We start from the raw sequence: 20,408 nt of genomic DNA, 5'->3' as shown, positions 1-20,408 counted from the left end.
GAAAGTTTTATTTCTTCCTTTCCAATTTGGATGCCTTTTCTTTCTTTTTCCTTCTTTCTTCTTTCGTGTTTTTTTTTTTTTTTTTTTTGCCTACTTGCTCTAGCTAGAACTTCTAGCACGATTATGAATAATATTGGTGACAGTGGGCATCCTTGTCTCATTCCCAATCTTAGGGGTAACGCTTTCAGTCTCTCGCTGTTGAATATGATGCTGGCTGTGGGTTTTTTGTATATATCTTTTATCATAGTGAGGAAGTTTCCTCTAATTCCTGTCTTTTGAAGTGCTTTTATCAGAAAATGATGCTGAATTTTGCCAAATGGTTTTTCAGTTTCAATTGAAATGATCATGTGATTGTTCCCTTTTGATTTGTCAATGTGTTGTATTACATTGATAATTTCCTTAGGTTGAATCACCTTTACATGCCTGGAATGAATCCCACTTGGTTGTAGTGTATAACTCTTTTAATTTGCCTTTGGACTCGATTTGCAAGTATTTTGTTGAGAATTTTTACATCTGTATTCATTAGGGAGATTGGCCTGTAGTTTTCCTTTCTTGTAGTATCTTTATCTGGTTTTGGTATTAGAGTGATGTTAGCATCATAAAATGAGTTAGGTAGTTTTTTTTTTTTTCTTTCTTCAATTTTTTGGATGAGTTTGAGCAGGAATGGTGTTAGTTCTTTTTGGAATGTTCGGTAAAATTCCCTTGTGAAGCCATCTGGTCCTGGGCTTTTCTTTGTAGGAGGGTTTTTGATGACTGATTGGATCTTTTTACTTGTGATTGGTTTGTTGAGTTCCTCTATTTCTTCTCAAATCAGTATAGGTTGTTCGTGTGTTTCTAGGAAATTGTCCATTTCCTCTAAGTTGTCTAGTTTGTTGGCATACAGTTATTCATAGTATCCTTATTTTTTTTTTTCCCCTTTGGGATCCATGATAATGATCCTTTTATCGTTTTTTTATTTTATTTGCATGTTCTCTCTTTTTGACTTTGTCTGTCTAGCTAAAGTTTGTCACTCCTGTTGATCTTTTCAAAGAACCAACTTTTGGTTTTATTGATTCTCTCTATTGTTTTTTTTGATCTCCATGTATTTCTGTTTTAATCTTTATTTCTTTTCTTCTACTTTCTTTAGGGTTAGTTGGCTGATTTCTCTCTAGCTTCTTCAGTTCTTCAGTTAGGTCTTTGGTTTTAGCTCTTTCTTCCTTTCTAATGTATGTGTTAAGAGCTATAAATTTTCCTCTCAGCATTGCCTTTGCTGCATCTCATAAGTTTTGATATGTTGTATTCTCATTTTCTATTTATCTCCAAATCTTCACCAGTTTCTCTTGAAATTTCTTCTTTGAACCCATTGATTATTTAAGAGTGTGTTGTTTAACCTCCATATATTTGTTTAAGTTCTGGTCCTTTGGTGGTTATTGACTTGCAGCTTCATTCCATTATGGTCAGAGAAAGTGCTTTGAAAATTTCAGTCTTTTAAAATTTAATGAGACCTGTTTGGTGTCCCAGCATGTCATCTATCCTGGAGAATGTTCCATGAACACTAAAGAATGTATAGCCTGGTGTTTTGGGATGCAATGATCTATATGTGTCTGTTAAGTCTAATTCATTTATCAGATTGTTTAGGTTCTCTGTTTCCTTGTTGATCCTCTGTCTGGTTGTTCCATCTATAGAAGAGAGTGGTGTGTTGAAGTCTCCCACTATTATTGTAGAAACATTTATTGTTCCCTTCAGTTTTGCCACTGTTTGCCTCATGAACTTTGGAGCACCTTGATTGGGTGCATTAACATTTATGATTGCTATTTCTTGTTGGTGAATTGTCCCTTTTATTAACAAATAGTGTCCTCCTTGTCTCTTATGACATCTTTGCATTTAAAGTCTATTTTGTCTGATATTAGTATAGTTATCCCTGCTTTCTTTTGGTTACAGATTGGGTAGAATGTTTTTTTTTCCCCATCCTTTCACTTTCAATTTATTTATATCCTTGGGTCTAAGATGAGTCTCTTGTAAACAGCATTCTGTCAATCTGTATCATTTAATTGGGGAGTTCGGTCCATTCATATTCAAAGTTATTACTGTAAAGGCACTACTTGAACCGACCATCTTATCCTTGGGTTTTTATTTGTCGGAATGATTTATTCCCTCTCCCTCTTCTTATCCTTTAAGTTACTGTTCCAGTTTGCTAATGCTGCCAGAATGCAAAACACCAGAAATGGATTGGCTTTTATAAAAGGGGTTTATTTGGTTACACAGTTACAGTCTTAAGGCCATAAAGGGTCCAGGGTAACACATCAGCAGTCAGGTACCTTCACTGGAGGATGGCCAATGCTGTCTGGAAAACCTCTGTTAGCTAGGAAGGCATGTGGCTGGCGTCTGCTCCAGAGTGCTGGTTTCAAAATGATTTTCTCCTAGGATGTTCTTCCCTAGGCTTCAGCTCCTCAGGAATGTCACTCTCAGTTGCTCTTGGGGCATCATCCTCTCTTAGCTTCTCCGGAGCAAAAGTCTGCTTTCAAAGGCTGTCTCCAAAATGTCTCTGTAAGCTGAAGATCCTGTCTCAGCTCCTGTGTGTTCTTCAAAGTGTCCCTCTTGGCTATAGCAAGCTCACTCCTTTTGTCTGAGCTTTTATAGGGCTCCAGTGAACTAATCAAGGCCCAGGCTGAATAGGTGGGGCCACGCCTCCATGGAAATTATCTAATCAAAGTTAATACTTATAGTTGGGTGGGTCACATCTCCATGAAAACACTCAATCAAAAAATTACAATCTAATCAACACTAATACATCTGCCCACACAAGATTGCATTAAAGAATATGGCTTTTTCTGGGGGACATAATATATACAAGCCAGCAAAGTTACCCTTACCAATACTCTTCAATTCTGTGCCCTTCTTAGATCTCTCTCTCCTGTCTTTTTTTTTTTTCAGCAGACAGAACTCCCTTTAGTATTTCTTACAGGACAGGTCTTTTGTTAACAAATTTTCTCAGCACTTGTTTGTCTGTTAAAATTTTAAACTCTCCCTCACTTTTGAAGGACAGCTTTGTTGGATAAAGAATTCTTGGCTGGCAATTTTTCTCTTTCAGAATCTTAAATATGTCATGCCACTGACTTCTTGTCTCCATGGTGCCCATTGAGTTAGTTATACTTAGTCTTAAGTGACTTCCCTTGTATGTGGTGAATTGCTTTTCTCTTGCTGTTTTCAGGACTTTCTCCTTCTTTTCAGCATTTGACAGTCTGATTAGTTTGTCTCTCTAAATGGGTCTATTTGGATTTATTCTATTTGAAGTTCATTGGGTTTCTTCAATTTGCATATTTTTGTCTTTTTTAAGGTTTAGGAAGATTTCCCTGATTATCTCCTCAAATAGTCTTCCTAGTACTTTTGTCTTCTCTTCTCCGTCTGAGATACTAAATGATTCTTATATTTGTGTGCTTCATGTTGTCCATCTTTTCCCTGAGATCCAGCTCAAAATTTTCCATCTTTTTCACCATTTGTTTTTTTTGTGTGTGTACATTCAATTGTCATATTTTCTAGTTCATTTATTCTTTTTTCTGTCTCTTCAAATCTGTTTTGTGACTTTGATATAGTTTTTATTTGATCTATAGAATCTTTCATTTCCATAAGATCTATTTTTAATTTACTCTCAAATTCTTCTTTATGCTCTTCTAGTGTCTTCTTGCTATCCTTTGTCTTTGGCCAGCCCATTGAAGTTACTTTGGAGATTTGTATGTACTTCTTTGATTAGTTGTTCCAAATCCTCTGTCTCCTCCTGCTTTTTTAATTTGGTCATTTGGCTTGGCCATATCTTCTTGCATCTTCATGTGCTGTGTGATTTTCTGCTGATTTCTCGACATTTGATTATCTTGATAATGTTATTTTGAAAGTTGATTTCCCTAGCTCCTCTACGATTTTATAGTTGCTTGGGTTTGTATTGAAAGTCTCCTTTGGTACTTGGTTATTCAGTATTTCCCTGCCAGCCCAAGAGCAGGGCCTCCATGGGAAATGCAAACCCATTTAGACATCTGTAGATTTGGCAGAATAACAGCTTGTCAGCATGCACTTTCCCTGTCTTCCCAGCAGGTGGCACTCTTGGTCCACCTTGTCCCCTCATGCCCCTTTTTTTCTGATTGCAGCAGCCTGGTGGGTGGGGTCCAAACCAGGTGAAAATTCAGTCATTGCAGCAGGTCTCTGTGTGTGTTGAAGACCTCTAGCCTCAGGGGTGGGGGTTAGGCACTGTGCACTTCAGCAGAGAGTCCACTTGAGGGCATGATGGGCCTGGTGATTTTCAGGCTTCTGAGTGGAATAATCTCAGGCTGTGGAACTGAGATTTCCACCTTACCCAGCCCTCGGCTAACTCAGAGGTGCACTGTTATTTGTTGGCCCGCAAGATCCCTACCTGCTGTGTACCCGTGGGCCTCTGGGGTGGGAGAGTAGCTCTTGGTGCTTCCATGTGACTCTCTACCTTGTCCCTGCCTCTTTGCCGTGCATGCCGTGAGTGCCTTGGGCCTCCTGAGCCAGGAGTCTTTTAGAAGCTTCTAGATGTTATTTGTCCATCCAGAATCCCTTTCTGGGAAGACCTTTCTTCCTCATTAATGTTTTGATTATTCTCTTATGCATTTCCTATTTGTGTTCTAAGGGAATCCATTCTTAACTTTTAATAAGCCTTTTTTGGGAGGGGTATCCAAAATATAATCTAAGAAATTTGGCCTAATTTTGATCATGCCTCCATGTCTGCTATCCTTGTGGTACTTCCTGAGGATCTGACTAAGTGTCTAGATAGCTGTCACTCACCAGTGGCCAGTTTGATATTTTAAAGCCGCTGTGCCCTAAACATTCACCCTTCCGTGCACTAAGCTCAGCTAGTGGCTTCTGTATGCAACTGTATATTTCCTTCTGGAATACAAACTACTTTAACATATTTCTAAATGAAGATGGTGAATTAAACTGGCAATTACACTCCATGGTTGTAAGGGAAAAAACCCCACTGTGAATCTGTACAAGACCTTTTCTGCTCCCCTTCCTGACCTGAGATGCTCTTTGGATGCCTTAGCAGATGGATAGACTGCTCTGTGACGGCTATGGCAGCTGCTCTTTTGCTGTCAGGCCCAGGTCAAAGTAACGGAATCATTTAAAAGAAAAAAAATGGGGTGCTTAAAATAACCAAGAACCAAAGACATCTTATCTTTCAGGCTTATGAGTGGAAGGGATGAGTGAGGGAATATTTTCTTTAAATATAGTGCTATGAATTGGCTTACTTTCAAGAGATTACGTAAGAAATTATGAATGAAAGTTGGTATCACTGCTATGATGTTGCACTGAAGTGTGAGTTGCCTCTGTCCTCCTGGTATCTGCAGTAGCTGTGTCATCAGACGTGTACGAGGTGGTGTCCTCCTGTCACTGAGTCCCAGACAGGGACTTAAGAGCCATCCAAGGACTTCAGACTTGTGCACAGAGTGCTTTTCTGTGGAGCCGTCCTGGGTGCAATCCTGGGCCGGCCTGGATGGTACTTGGAACCGGATCCCCTGTTGGCTGCAGCTCCCAGCAACACTGGCTGCCATGTGGGCAGCTGAGAAAGTGGGTCCAGCACCAGAGGGGATGTGGAGAGAGGGCACCGGTGGGCAGCGGGGAGTACGGTGAACACGGCACCAGAGGTGGATGAATTAGAGCAGCTCACACGGGGACAGATGACCTCCTGGTCAGTTCCCAGGAGGCTCTAAGAACCCAGGGGGCACAAATGGGGAGGGCTGGGACCTGTGGCGGCAAAGGTCAGGGCCTGCCCTGGGGACGGTGTGGGGCAAGAATCAGGGCTCTTTGGCTGACAACCACCAGAACCCCCTACCCCACCCCCCAGACTCATGGCTCCCAAGCTCAGGGCAGCCCAGGGGTCTAGGGAGCAGCAGCTGATGGGTGATTTTTCAAAGCAGTGCTGTGTAGACAAATCTGCTCCAACTCCTTTTGTGACTGCACTCAAGGTTCAAAGTCCACGTCATCCCTTCTCCATTCAACAATGTTTATTAGTGTTTATGGTACTGATAACACTATTATTAGTGTTTAGGCATTGATACTGCATCAATGAAAAAAAAAAACAGTCCCTGCTGTCATGCAATTTATGTGCCATTGGAGGGAGAGAGAATAATCAGATGAAATGTCCTGTGGTGATCAGAGCCACAGTGAAAATGCCAGCCAGGGAGGGTGATCAGGAGGGATGGGGGTGGGAGGCTATAGTTTTTGGATATTATGGTGAGCTGTGGCTCTTCTGAGGACAGATCTGGAAGAAGTAAGGGAGGGCACCACGTGGGTATCAGGGGAAGATGTTCCAGGGAGAAGGGCACCTGATTGGCTGGGATGGTTCCCTGGACATGTGTGAGTCATGGTGGGCAGGGCCGCTCAATGACAGGCCATTGGCCACACCGCATGCAAAGGGAGACTAGAACTCTGGGGAGGCTTCACCCCGAGACCTTTAGGCTACTGACCTTACCCAGGCTGGAGGAGCTGAGGACGGCTGGAGTGGCCACTACAGGGGCAGCTGGGGGAGAATAGCCCGGCTTCTAACTAGCTATTGCTGAAATTGATCACCAAATTAGCAGAACATGATAGAAGGATAAGATAAATGAAGACCATTGAAAAAAGATAATGTTAGAAATGTAAGAAGGGTAAAAAAGGAAGGAGAAAGGTGAACATTAAAAATAAGGTAAAATTAATGACTATAACAAAAGTTATGGTTGTAAAATCAAGAGACTTCATTAAAAAATTAAAAACTCCAGTAAAAATAGGGCTAAAGAATAAGCACACTTACTGAAGGTATGAGAAATAGATGATAACAATTTAAAAGGAAACTTGAAAGTTAAATTTTTATTAAAATCCCTATGAAAAATGCTTGGCAAAGGTAAAGTACATTAAAAATAAAGTAAGATTAAAAAGCTAAAACAGTTAATGTCAAAGTTAAGAGAGAGGATACAGGTTAATTATAATTGAGAAGTTAAAAATATAAAGGTAAATGGGATTAAAAATAGAAGTTGGTGGTAGCACAACATTGTGATCGTAATTAACACCACTGAATTGTATAGTTGAAAGCAGTGAAAATGGGAAATTTTATGTTGTATATGTTGCCACAATAAAAAATTTAAAATAAAAAAGAAGTTAAAGTGGATTAATGTAAAAGGCATAAATGATCATGAAATAGGGTAGAAATAATTGAAGAAGAAAATTAAAATGGGAAATCTGAAGGTAAATGAGCTTGCAGAAAGGTAAGTGGAGGGAAAAACTGGTGAGAAGCAGGCGAGGAAACGTTCCCAGTTCTTGGTTGGGTCAGGCTTCCCCAGAACAGTCTCGATGTTGGAGGAGGGGGCTGGTTTCACCACGTCGAAGGTGGTGTTTTCCTGGCCAGTGGCTTCTTAGCTCCACAGAATTACATAGCAGGGAGACACTTGCTGATCTCATGGCCCCAACTTCTCACTATTGCAATAGTCATGCACCACCCCTGCCCCCAAGCTAAGTATTTTCAAATGTAGTGTCTCCTTAACAACAGCAACAAAAAAGTAAAAGGCTGAGCTTGAGGTGGGTTTGGGACAGGGGGTTGGATTCCTCATGCTGGGGTCTGGTTCTGTGCAGCATACACAATATCAAAGCTCCAATTCTCAGGAAAGAACCCCAGTTGGACACTTAGGGTAGCAAAAAGCTGGCATCAATAAGAGATTTTTAAGTAAAGTTTGAATAGTCACCTAATGACACACGTTTGATCTATTACAAATGTTCTAGAAAAATGTTTCCTGTTGACAAAGGAAACATTTGAAATATTTATGTGAAAAAACATTATAGAACAATAAGTCCTATATAATTGAAACTATTTAAAAATTTATATAGTATATAAATAGTAAAAAATGTTCATTGCTATTATCTGGTTGGTAGAGATTATGGGTGATTTTAAAAAAATATTTGTTCTCTTGGGAGTTTTCCTCACAGTGGATGTATACTATATTTTGTAATCATTAGAAACCTTAAAGGTTATTTAAAAAATAATAACAGATGTAGGCACCTGTCAACTTCAGAAAGATAACCTATACTGTTTCATTTTTAACCAAACCATTTAATTGAAAGAAAGATCTTGATATTCTCTTTCTCTACTCCTGTCTGCTCAGCCCTGTCATAAAAACTTAACTCCTGGATGAAAAGTAGTGATTCCAGAAAAGTAATTTTTTGAGGTAATCTGAAGACATTAACTATGTCTTTATCTATTAAATAATGTGTATATTTGATCTAGACAAAGTTAATATTTAATATTAAGGAATGAATAGGTCATCATTCAATATACAAAATACAAGTTAGTATTTCTTGAGTGTTTATTGTAGGCTGAACAGTTTATGTGCATAATCTAATTTAATATCAATTTTTAGAGAAAAGAAAATTAGGGGTCAACGGGGTTAAATGGATTTTGGCATTGCATACGGTGCCTCGAGGAGCTGGCGTCTTGACCTTAGGCACTTTGCTTCCGGAGTCCTCGCTTGTATTGTTAGCGATATACCAGCTTAAGTGAACAGTTGTATATTTTAGGTCCCAGGGGAGATTCAGAGAAGTGTGGCTCACATTGTCTGCCCTCAGGGAGTGTCTCATCTAGTTGGAAAGATAAAAGGTAAGGAGTAGTGTGTAGCAGTTCAGGATGTTACAGTGCGTGGTAGTAGATGATGCTCGATACGAGTGCAGGAGAGAGGCCTTAGTCGGAGCTGGGCTTTGAAGGATGAAGAAGTGTGGTGCAGCCGGTGGGCCAAGAAGCAAATGGAATGTTCCAGAAAGAAGGAATAGAGAGCGACCATGCGGTCAGCACATAGAAAGCAGAGACTCTGGGGAGGGGACTGATGAAGACCGAAGGGTGTTACCAGATCACATCAATGTGCTGACCGGATGAGATGAGATGGAAGTGTAGTCAGGAGAGAGAAGTGTCCAAAGTGGAGGGAGACAGGATAGGGGCCAAGGTGAGGACAGAAATAAGTGAGCAGTGAAGTGAGAGCAAGAGAAGGGGCTGAAGAGTGTGGCGACTTCCGGTGGTTCAGCATCTAAATCTGTGAATAATTTACAGGCGAGGGTCATTCCTTTGATGATAGAATCTGTATGTCTCGCCTAGGTAGGGAGGAAGCAGATCCAGACAAAGGGAGAAGCCAGAGGCACAGGATAAGGAATAAGGGACATAACCATTCTTTTTTTGTTGTTTTAAACTTTTTATTGTAGTAACCAATAGAGAACACAAAATTTCCCATTCACCGCATTCCAGTGTACAATTCAGTGGTGTTAATTATATTCACAATATTGTGCCGTCATCATTGACATCCATTACCCCTCCCTTTTCATCACTTTAAACAAAAACTACTCACCTGTTAAGCTGTAACTCTCTCTTCTCACCCTGTTTCCCCTGCCCTTTTAGCCACCATTTGACTCTATGAAGTTTGCTTCTTTTAGATATTTCATATAAGCAAGATCCTACAATATTTGTTTTTTTCTGTCTAGCTTTTTTCACTCAACACGATGTTTTCAGGGTTAATCCGTGTTGCAGCATGCATCAGATTCATTCATTTTTATGGGTGAATATAATTCCTTTTTATGTATTTACCACATTTGTTTCTCTTTTCATCCATTAATGGACACTTGGGTTGTTGCTACCTTTTGACTGTTGTGATGAATGTTGCTATGAACATTGGTGTACCAATATCTGTCAAGCAAGTGAAAAGAACCTACAGAATCTGAGAAAATAATTGCGAACCATGTATCTGATAGGGGTTTAATATCCAGAATATATAAAGAACTGCTACAGCAAAAAAAAGAACTCAACAACAAAAAGGCAAATAACTCAGTTTAAAAATGGGCAAATTACTTGAATAGCTGTTTCTCTAAAGAATGTATACAAATGGTCACTAAGCACATGAAAAGATGAGCAGCATCATTGGTCATAAAGGAAATGCAAGTCAAAACCACAATGGGATACCACTTCACACCCACTAGGATGGCTACAATCAAAAAACCCAGGAAATAATAAGTGTTGGTGAGGATTTGAGGAAATAGGAACCCTTATACTTTGCTGGTGGCACTGTAGAATGGTGCAGCCATTGGCCATTGTGGGAAATCTGCTTGGCAGATGGTTCTTCAGAAAACTGAAAATAGAATTACCATATGATCTGGCAAGTCCTCTGTTGGTATACCTGAAAGAACTGAAAGCAGGGTCTTTAACAGCCATTCTTTTGACCGTGATATATATACATTTATAGAATGCCTTCATAAACAGTCAACTGTGTGTGTTAGGTAGTATAAACTAATCATGATATAACAAAACAGCTTATTCTTACATAGTCCTTACCAGGTGTCAGCCATTCTGCATGTTTTTTAAGTATTAAGTAATTTGATGTACATAACCTTATGAGTAAGTACTTTTATCGTCTTGATTTTACAGACAAGGAAACTGAGGCTCAGAGAGGTTTAAGCAACTTGCTTAAAGTCATAAAATTAGTAACAGTTGGAGCTGGGATTTGAACCCCAGATTTTGGAGTCTGTGCTTTCACCACTAATACAGTACTATATATGATCTAATTCTTGCTGTCAAGGACGAAGAGGCTACTAAAAAAGATAAGATATAAATATTTGAAGAGATAAGTAGAAATCAAAAGCAGGGCATGCTTAATCTCAAATGAATGGAATGGTGCAGTGTTTTCTCAAGGAGGATTGTGCATACCCCAGGGGGGTGTGCAAGACAGTCCACTGGGGGAAGGAAGACAAGATTGGAACTTTATTTATATTTACATTACTAGTTAATTGAGTGGTCTGAACTCCCATTACAAGCACTTCCTCATGAGAGAAAAAACGGTACAATCTGATCTTATGAGACACAATCAAAAAGCATCAAAGTATCAGGTTCACTAGATGAAGTGTGATTTGTCATCTCCTGTCATTAGCTAATATCTTAAGAGACCGTATACATTGAGGGAGGGTTTTATTGATGACATCTGCTGTCATTTCAGTAGAATGTTCCTTGACTCATGAGTGATGAGATACTGGGATGTTCAGTTTAGATTGAGCCTTTCTGATGTGGCAGCTGCAGTCTCTGGTCATGGGGCTATGGCATCGAACACCCTTGACGAGAATCCCTGCCCTTAAGGTGCTTACATTCTAGTGGGGAGGACAGATAATAAAAAAAATGAATCAATAAAAACGTGGTGGATTAGGTGGTGTGATAGATTCAATTGTGTACTTCAGTTTGGACATGTTCAACATTCTTAGTCAACATTCTGGAGGATGTGGAGCCATTGTAAATAAGATCTCTTCAAGATGTTGCTTTAGTTGAGATGTCCAACTGAATCAGGTTGGGTTTTTTTTTTTTTTAATATGCAATAGCTTTTTTTATTTTATCAAAAAATTAAAAAATGATTTAAACAAAGCAAAACAAAGGAATAAGGAAAATAACCTAAAATAACTGCATTGCTTCCAGCATGTTCAGGTTGGGTTTTAATCCAGATTGCTGGAGTCCTTCATAAGCAGAATGAAATTCTGATACATACAGAGAGAAGGACACAGAAGAAGCCAGAAGTCAATGGAACTTGGAGAAGGCATCACCATGTGTATTGCCATGTGGCAGAAAAGCCAAGGACTGAGGATTGCTCATAGCCAACCCCAGAATGCCACAGTCTTTGGGGAGAAAGCATCATCTTGCTGATGCCCAGATTTTGGGCTTTTCCTAGCCTCAAAATTGTGAGCCAATAAATTCCCCTTGTCTTAGCCAACCCATTTTGTGGTATTTGTTTAGAAGCTGGAAAACTAATGCAGGTGGTGATATATGCTAAAGAAAAAAATAAGCAGAGAAAAGGGTGGGAAGACCTGGGGAGAGGTGGTCAGGATTTTGATGGGGTGACCATGTGAGGTTTCACTGAGAAGGTGCTGTTTGAGAAACTACCAGGAGGAAGCACGGGAATGACGGTCTCTAGTCTACAGGGATTGAGAGAGGGAGATCTGAAAGAGAGAGAGCGCGCTAATGCCCTAAGGTACTAACGTATCTGGAATGTTAAATAAGTGCCAGAAGGTCAGTATGGCTGGAGCATATTGAGCAAGGAATAGAGTTTGAGGAGACAAAGCCAAGAGATAATGGGCAGGCAGGGCCTTGGAGCCGCATAAAGACCTTGGCTTTTACTGTGAGTGAGATGGGAAGAGCTAGAGGGTGTGAGCAAAGAAATGACACAATGTGGCTCCTGGTTTAAGAGGATCATTCAGACTGCTGTGAAAATAAGTTGTAGGGAAGTAAGAGCAGAAGCAGGCATATCAGTTGGAAAGCTGGAGCAATAATCTAGATGAGTGGTGATGGTGACTTGGATCGTGGTGTTAGCAGAAGAGGTGAAGAAAGGGATTGGGTATTGCATATGATTTGATGGAACTGACAGGATATACTGATGCATTAGATGCAAGCTCCGAGGGTAGTAGTACATACACACTCTACAGAAATGACATCCACTGGGGGGGTGGTAAATGCTTACAACCTTTTATTGATAGGGATGCGTGAGGGAAAAAAAGTGTGGAGGCCACTGGAATAGACGGTCTCTAGTCTACAGGGATTCTGAGGAGAGAGAAACCACTCGGGAGAAGGGTCAAGGTTGGGCTGACTGTTGGGCCCTGGGGGAAGGATAGGATTCAGAGAGAGGTGCCAGGAGACTGGCAAAGGAAGGAGGTGGCTCTGAGCATCCACCTCACTGAGCTGCAAGGCAGTTGGTTTCAGTTAAGGTGGGAATGGCACCAGGGGATCAGCTTGTCCCAGTCTTCAATGCCAGGTAGAGTAGTTGAGACAATTGTCTTTACGTAGTGGGAGTAATTGGGAGTTTTTGACTGAAAGAGTGAGTGGTGTGAGTTTGCATCAACAATTTACTCCTCTAATAAGGTCTGAATGAGTGCCATTGGTCAATAAATTAATAAATGTTAACCCAGGGGTCAAAAAGGTTTAACTTCCTCTAAAAGAATAATTTATAAATGCAAGAAGGTCAAAGAGTTGTATACATATATATATTTATGTTAATAAAAATGATTCTATTAGACTTAAAGCACTTGCTATGAAGTAAAAAACTTTTCTTGTTACAGTGCTTAATTTTAAAAAGTTTACTCTATATTTTATCAGGTAATTAAAGCTTTTCATTAAATGTTGTCTAATTAATTTCCCATTCACTGCATAACTGTATTGTCTCTCCAGTACATGTATAGTTAGTCCTACTTGGCAATCCAAGAGGCTGTACTCAAGTACCCCCGGCATAAATAGTATGGCGGAAATATCCTCTTGCTCGTCTGTGTAAGACAATCTCTTTTATGCCAGGGGAATTATTTTGGGAAAATGATTCATATCACATTTTGGCCTCGTTACAGTTTTAAGTTGTAAGTGGTGCTCGTTTGCCTGGGGGTGTAAAAATAAATCCTGTCTCATCTGCATATGGGAATACCTGTAACTGAAAAAGTACTTTCTATTCTTGAGTTACAGTTTAGGCTATAAACGGAGAGGTTAACATGATATTTATCAAAATTGTAATTTTCTTTCATTAAATACATGCTTCTAAAAGAATACCAATTACTTGCGGCTGAGTTCTCCGTTTTCAAACACAGGGAGAAGTCGAAAAACTTAGTGCCTTATTGTTCTAATCAGGTGATTCTGTAAAATAAATAAACACTGCAATTTCCCTTTTGAAATGGTGTGAAAAGGTAGAGCAAGTGTTATATTACTGTCTTGCTGTCTGTGGTTGTAAGTAACAGGAGGTACAAGATTATTCAAAGTTTATTTAGATGCAGATGACAAAATAAGGTGAAGCTATTCTGATTATTCTAATTTGCTTTCTGGTAAATACAGTGCTATTGAAAGGATATGGCAAAACTTCCTTATTTATTCAGTGGTTAAAATGCGTGATGGCAATAGAATTGAGAAACACTTAAAATCTGAGTTGTTTATCATGCCTGGCACACAACAGTATCTTGGGAAAAAAATGGGTTTGGGATGTTGCTAGATTTTTTTTATGATTTGAAAGGAATTTCACATCCTATCTCAAAATTTAAAAATGACAATGTATCTTTTATTTTAGATTTGAAATCACAGTAGCAAAAAACAGAAAATAGAAAAAACTATATAAAGGAACATTAGTGGATTTTTTTGTGATGGTGTGTGTGGATGTTTATTTTTTGATAAAACTGATTTTTATGGTAAAAATTTTTGGGTAGAATGACAGCTTTTCTAATTCACTGCCGGTAAGACCCCTACTTTATTTCCCCTTTGGACATGTGCATTACAACACTTTTTTTCTAGACCTGCTCTGGTTTGGTGCTTTCCATTTGGACTTTCTAAACCAACTGCATTGCGAAGATCTTTTTTTTTTTTTTTAAATTCAGTTTTATTTGCGAAGTTCTCTGATTCTGAAAAACCTTGGTGACTTGAGGGCACTTAAACAGCTTTGAAACAGCTTTGTCAGCTTAGCTGATCCAGTCTCATTGACCAAATGTTCATTGCTTTCCCTCATCTTGTTAGAATCTTCCAGTTATGACAGGTGACATCGACTTTTTTCTTCTTATTTTGAGCCGTCCTTTTACCTTCCCTTGGTTATTTAGTGACTGATTTACTACCTAGCCTGGGTCTGTCCTTTCAGAAATTTGAATTAAAAACAAATTACAAAATTGAAAAATAATACAAAAGCAAACACCAGCTCTCCAGATGATTCTAATACTCTCAGAGGACAACAGAGCAAGGCCTGACACCTGAACTGTCAACACAGGCACCATTGGTAAAGTTCCCTGTTTTTGGAAGTCAATAACTGGATTTAATTGTGGCATATGTATGGTATGATGTGAAATTAGAGAACTACTTAAGCGTGAAGCCCTGCTGAATCCCACGTTTCCTCTTCTGTTTTCTCAGCCATCATGTACGTCATGGGTGCACTTGGTCCTGCGGTGGGGTATTTATTAGGTGGACTTCTTATTGGTTTCTATGTTGACCCCAGAAACCCTGTTCATCTTGACCAGAATGACCCTCGTTTCATTGGAAACTGGTAAGAATTATTTTCTTTATTTTTCATTTCTAGTTTTTGCTTATGATAGAGTTATAGTACTCTTTAAAAAAAAATTTAAATTACTTTATTTATCAAATTAAAAAAACATTTCCAAACAAAACAAAGTGAAGCAATGGGAAAAAACAAATGTCCTGAAATAGTCCGCTCTTGTAAGTTACGGTTTCCCAAATGGGGAAATGAAAATAGTTAAAATTCCCCCAGGAGGCTGGTGGTAGGCAAAATAAATCCACCCCCCGCCCACACACACACACCCCAATCCCCAGAACCTGTGACTATGTTACTTTACAGTTGCAAAACAGACTTTGCAGATATGCTTGAGTTAAGGATTTTGAGATGGGGAGATAAACCTGGATCATCTGGGTGTAATTACCCAGTGTAATCACAAAGGTCCTTATAAGGGGGAGACGGGAGGGTCAGACCCTGAGAAGGGGAGGTGACAGTGGAAGCAGAGGTTCAAGTGATGGACCTGCTGGCCACGAGCCAAGGAGTGTGGCTGGCATCGAAGCTAGAAAAGGCAGGAGCCTCCAGAAGGAATGTAGCCCTGCCAACCCCTTGAAGTGTCAGTCACTAATGCTTGTGCTGTTTTGTTACAGCAGCAGTAGGAAGCTAATACAGAGGGCCAACTTAACATCTTAATCTGTGTTCTCTAGGATTGGGTTGTTTCCTTTATAGCAGTATGAAGGAAAAGGGCTGGTGTGGCTCTGTGGGGACTTTGCTATTACTTTAAGCATCTCTTTCATTATCTTTTCTGTGTCTTTTATTTTATGCTCTCTCTCCACTTCCTTATTATTGCTTTGTTTCTGCTTTGTCACCCCCATCTCCCACTGCTCAGAGCTCTATCCCCACCTTTTCACTGCACCCTCTTAGTGAGCTTTTCATTTGGTACTGTTCTGTTTCTCCATGTGTGCTGGAGATTTAGCTGCTATCTCACTTGCTAGACAGTAATTGTCCTGCTAAATGAGTAATGTTTAGAATTTAGAATGAAAACTCAAAATTTAGGATGTTGTGTTATTTATACAGAAATCCAGGGCTGTGTTTGAGTTCTTCATAATCGTGAACTTGAACATAATAAGTTATTTCTTCAAATTGCAAGCACTAACTGGAGGTATTGGCTTCTTGAATTTATTGTACATGAACCAGTGATAGGTACACATTAATAAGAATGTTTATTTTATAAAAGAGAATACTACAGTATTAACAATTTTATGTGTCAAGTAAATACTTTTTAAAGAGTTTTTAAGAGCACTTGTATTCCCTCTGCATTTCATTGTAGGATAGTAACTTAATAACTGAGGTTGATGGGAATAATATTAACACTATCTATTTTCAAAGCAGTTAACAAATAGTAAGTTGCACAACACTTCTTGTTTTTTAATGTCATGCCCTTTGAAGATGAAACTACTAAGATCTAGATGAATCTTATTGGTGGAATTTTCAAATTATACAAAAAAGGAAGTTCACTACCCAAGTTAGGGAAAAAACATAGGAGTTTTAAATTCATAACTAATAGTGAAATTTTCGGTCTCAGCTACTGTTCATGGACAGTACATAATATGTTTATGAACATCCAGTGTGTTTTCTGGGCTTCATATGGATGTCCTTGGGAGGAACAGAGAGAGAAGGTGAGACTGGAGAGGGAAAGAGAAAGGCAGAGAAAGAAGATTAGTGGCAGGGCCAGGGAGAACAGAAGAGAGTGGGAACTTTAGTTTACAGGGCTTTGTGCTGTCTTTTAAAAGTTTTCCAGTAGATGTCAATCCAGTTGGCAGCAAAACAGAGATTAAACGTGCAGACCCTGAAGCTCTGCTCCCCTGGGTCTAAATCCTGCCTGCTACTTAATAGCTGTGTGACCTTGAGGAAGTTGATTAACCTCTCTGTGCTTCAGATTTGTTTCTATTTTTAAAAATCTATAAACTGGAGTTACAGTACCTATTTCATACTGTAGTTGTAAAGCATGAATGAGTTTTATGTATGTAGAACTCTATGTAGTTCCTGCTACATAGTATGCATTTGCTCTTATTTGTCCTTTGATTTTAATCAGTGTCCAAGAAATTTTACTCATTTTAATAATCCAATATTATTCTACAAATGATAAATATTGACAATATAGAAATATAAATAGAGGTCTTTTCTATAAAAATGAATTTTGCTGATTGAAGAGTCCCGTTTATGACAGACTTCTATTTTGAAAAGTGACGTAGTTATCTGATACGGTGTTATTTTATACATTGCCTAGCAGTAATGATAGGTTTTCAATAAATACACGATGGAAGAGTGAAGGGAAGAATGAATGAATAAGCCTAATACTTTTCACATCCTTACTATGTGTCAAGTGTTAATATGAAGAGCTTTACAAATATTGTCATTTAAGCCATATAACAACCACATGTAGTCACTACTACTATGCCCATTTTGCAAATGAGGAAACTGATGCTCAGAGAGTTGAGTAACCTGCCCAAAGCCTCACAGTCAGTGGGAACTGGGATAGGATCCTAAATCCAGGGCCAAGCTCTTCGTCAATATATTTCACTGACCCGTCTTAGTGGTCGGTGAGCAGTGGTTTGCAGAAGGAATTTAAATACCATGGCTTTTCAATTTTAGCTATTATTGATGTTTCTTTTTTATAACATGTAACGCGTATTTTCTTGTCTTACTCGACTTTTCTTACGGGTCATCTTTAGCATCATCGTTATGTCACGTGCCATACCAATGTTACAGGAGACTGTTGAAGATGTGGGTCTGTTTGCCCTGCTTCAAAATGACCCCAAGCCATAGGATTTTTTTTTTTTTTAATGACTTTTTTTTTTTAATCTTCATTTTATTGAGATATATTCACATACCATGCAGTCATCCAAAACAAATCGTACTTTCGATTGTTTACAGTACCATTACATAGTTGTACATTCATCACCTAAATCAATCCCTGACACCTTCATTAGCACAAACACAAAAATAACAAGAATAATAATTAGGGTGAAAAAGAGCAATTGAAGTAAAAAAGAACACTGGGTACCTTTGTCTGTTTGTTTCCTTCCCCTATTTTTCTACTCATCCATCCATAAACTAGACAAAGTGGAGTGTGGTCCTTATGGTTTTCCCAATCCCATTGTCACCCCTCATAAGCTACATTTTTATACAATTGTCTTCGAGATTCATGGGTTCTGGGTTGTAGTTTGATAGTTTCAGGTATCCACCACCAGCTACCCCAATTCATTAGAACCTAAAAAGGGTTTCTAAATTGTGCATAAGAGTGCCCACCAGAGTGACCTCTCGGCTCCTTTTGGAATCTCTCTGCCACTGAAGCTTATTTCATTTCCTTTCATATCCCCCTTTTGGTCAAGAAGATGTTCTCCGTCCCACGATGCCAGGTCTACATTCCTCCCTGGGAGTCATATTCCACGTCGCCAGGGAGATTCACTCCCCTGGGTGTCTGATCCCACGTAGGGGGGAGGGCAGTGATTTCACCTTTCAAGTCCAAGCCATAGGATTTTATACTGTTTTTGTTTACTTGCTATAATTCTTCCCCGCTTTTTGCATTTTCACTTTGAGCTATTGTAAGTGTTATCTTGTAAGTCTGCATATAATTTTAAGTTAGTGGCACTCGAGGGGAGCCTGAGTGCAAATCTATGTGAAAACAAAACCAAAAACCGCAACCAGTGACCACTATTTGAGTGCTGATTTGGGGGCAGGTATTTTCTCAGGCACATTATATATACTTTCTTATGACCCCCCAAAACAGTTATTAACCTCACTTTCAGAGGAGAAAGCCAGTTTGGAAAAGGGAAATAATTTTCCCAGAGACAGATAGCTACTGAGTGGTAAAGACATGGTAAAAAACCAGGTCTGTCTGGAGCTGAGGCTCCTGAACTGCTGTCCTCTCCACTGCGTAGCCTGCCCTCTTCTGGGGAGAGCATGGGACATGCAGGTTGCTGAAGGGGGTTCAGGGACTCAGATGAAGTTTGTCGGGAGTGAGTCAGTGTAGACAGACGTTCAGACAAGCCTGTCAAACACTAAAGGGCCCGGATGTTAAAATAGCTTCATTCCCTGCAGGATGGATGCCCCTATTTAAAAAAAAAAAAAAACTTAAATTCATTTATTCAGCAAATTTACCGAGTACATGTGTCAGGCACTGGATTTTTAATTTTATTCTAAATAATCAAGATTGCTAGATGTCTTCCCTGAGCAATCTTCTCAAAAGAAAGCCTTTTCCTGATTATTTAAAAATCTTTATTTGATATAACTTCAAATATCTTTGAAAATAGCACGTTGGATGATTAATGACTGGTTTCAGGAATCATTCTCTCAACCAACCTGTGACCTTTAGCTGCTGGTAACTGCTAATGCAGTTTAATAGAAACACTTTATTCTTTTAAAGTGAATTCCCACTTTCCCATTGATCTATATTCTTACTGGGTTGAATTCAACATTAATGATTAGGATGCTACTTGCATTCCCAATACATCTGATGGGAATGTGTTGATACAGAGGATTGAGTCTGAACATTTATGAACCTGGAAATTTTAAGGGCAGAGTTTGGAGTTAGGGAATCCTAGGTAGAATGTGGTGACCCTCTTCGGTAGGATCAGGGACCTCTGCTTGCTTTGAAAAGGCTGAAAGGGGACTGAGAAATTGCCCACAGGGAGTTATGCAGGCGAGAAGCCCAAGGCCTCAACCCATGGCTCTGATACAGGACAAGAATTTGAGTTCTGTTCTGCCTTCACTTCCTGGTTCTCTGCAGCTCCCTGCAGCTTGGTGATGTCAGATGAATTTTAAAGACACAGTCCTAATTTGAAAAAGCTCGGGTTCTGCATATGCTGGAAAGCTCTTGGATTGATTTGATTGATTTCTCCTCTCTGAACTTTCATTGACATTCATAATCTATACCATATGATCTCATGCTTGATTGTATACCCTTGTATTTCTTGACGATCGTATCATGTTTTGGCTTACAACTGGATTGTATAATTCTTGAAGGCAAGGATGAAGTCTAAATTTCTTTGGTAGCTCTCGTTGGTTAAGCATCGTGATGGCAATGTAAGGGAGAGTCAATACATTCTTAAGTGCTTGAAGCAAAATATTTGTATGCCATCAGCAGCTTAAAATGCATTTCACATGAGATATGAATGGTTTTCTTCTAGGAAAAATGCATCTGTACTGGTCTATGTAGCACTATGCTGTATGCTATAGTTTGTATTATTTTTCTGTTAAATCTATGATTTAGTGATTTATCATAAAATGCACATTGTAGCAGGGCTGAGATAACACCTAGGTGTTCAGAAGTTCTTGTTGAATTGAGTGAAATTCTAATCAGGCTGCTTATTATAATCTTCATCATGATACTAGTATAATTATCTTGTTTTCTCATTT

At 39.2% G+C, this 20,408-nt stretch overlaps 1 protein-coding gene across 2 annotated transcripts in view; it reads left to right on the top strand.

Annotated features, from left to right (window-relative positions):
* Nucleotides 1–20,408, top strand: part of SLCO5A1 (solute carrier organic anion transporter family member 5A1) — a 178,799-nt gene that overhangs the window by 64,120 nt on the left and 94,271 nt on the right. For both annotated transcript variants that reach the window (XM_037803251.1, XM_037803250.1), the window contains exon 2: nt 14,891–15,023. In XM_037803251.1, coding sequence (XP_037659179.1) covers nt 14,891–15,023 — 133 coding nt within the window. The remainder of the gene's footprint in view (nt 1–14,890; nt 15,024–20,408) is intronic.

This window comes from Choloepus didactylus, chromosome 14 (assembly GCF_015220235.1).
Source record: "Choloepus didactylus isolate mChoDid1 chromosome 14, mChoDid1.pri, whole genome shotgun sequence".
Lineage (NCBI taxonomy): Eukaryota > Metazoa > Chordata > Mammalia > Pilosa > Megalonychidae > Choloepus > Choloepus didactylus.
This window is presented reverse-complemented; position numbering and strand designations above follow the sequence as displayed.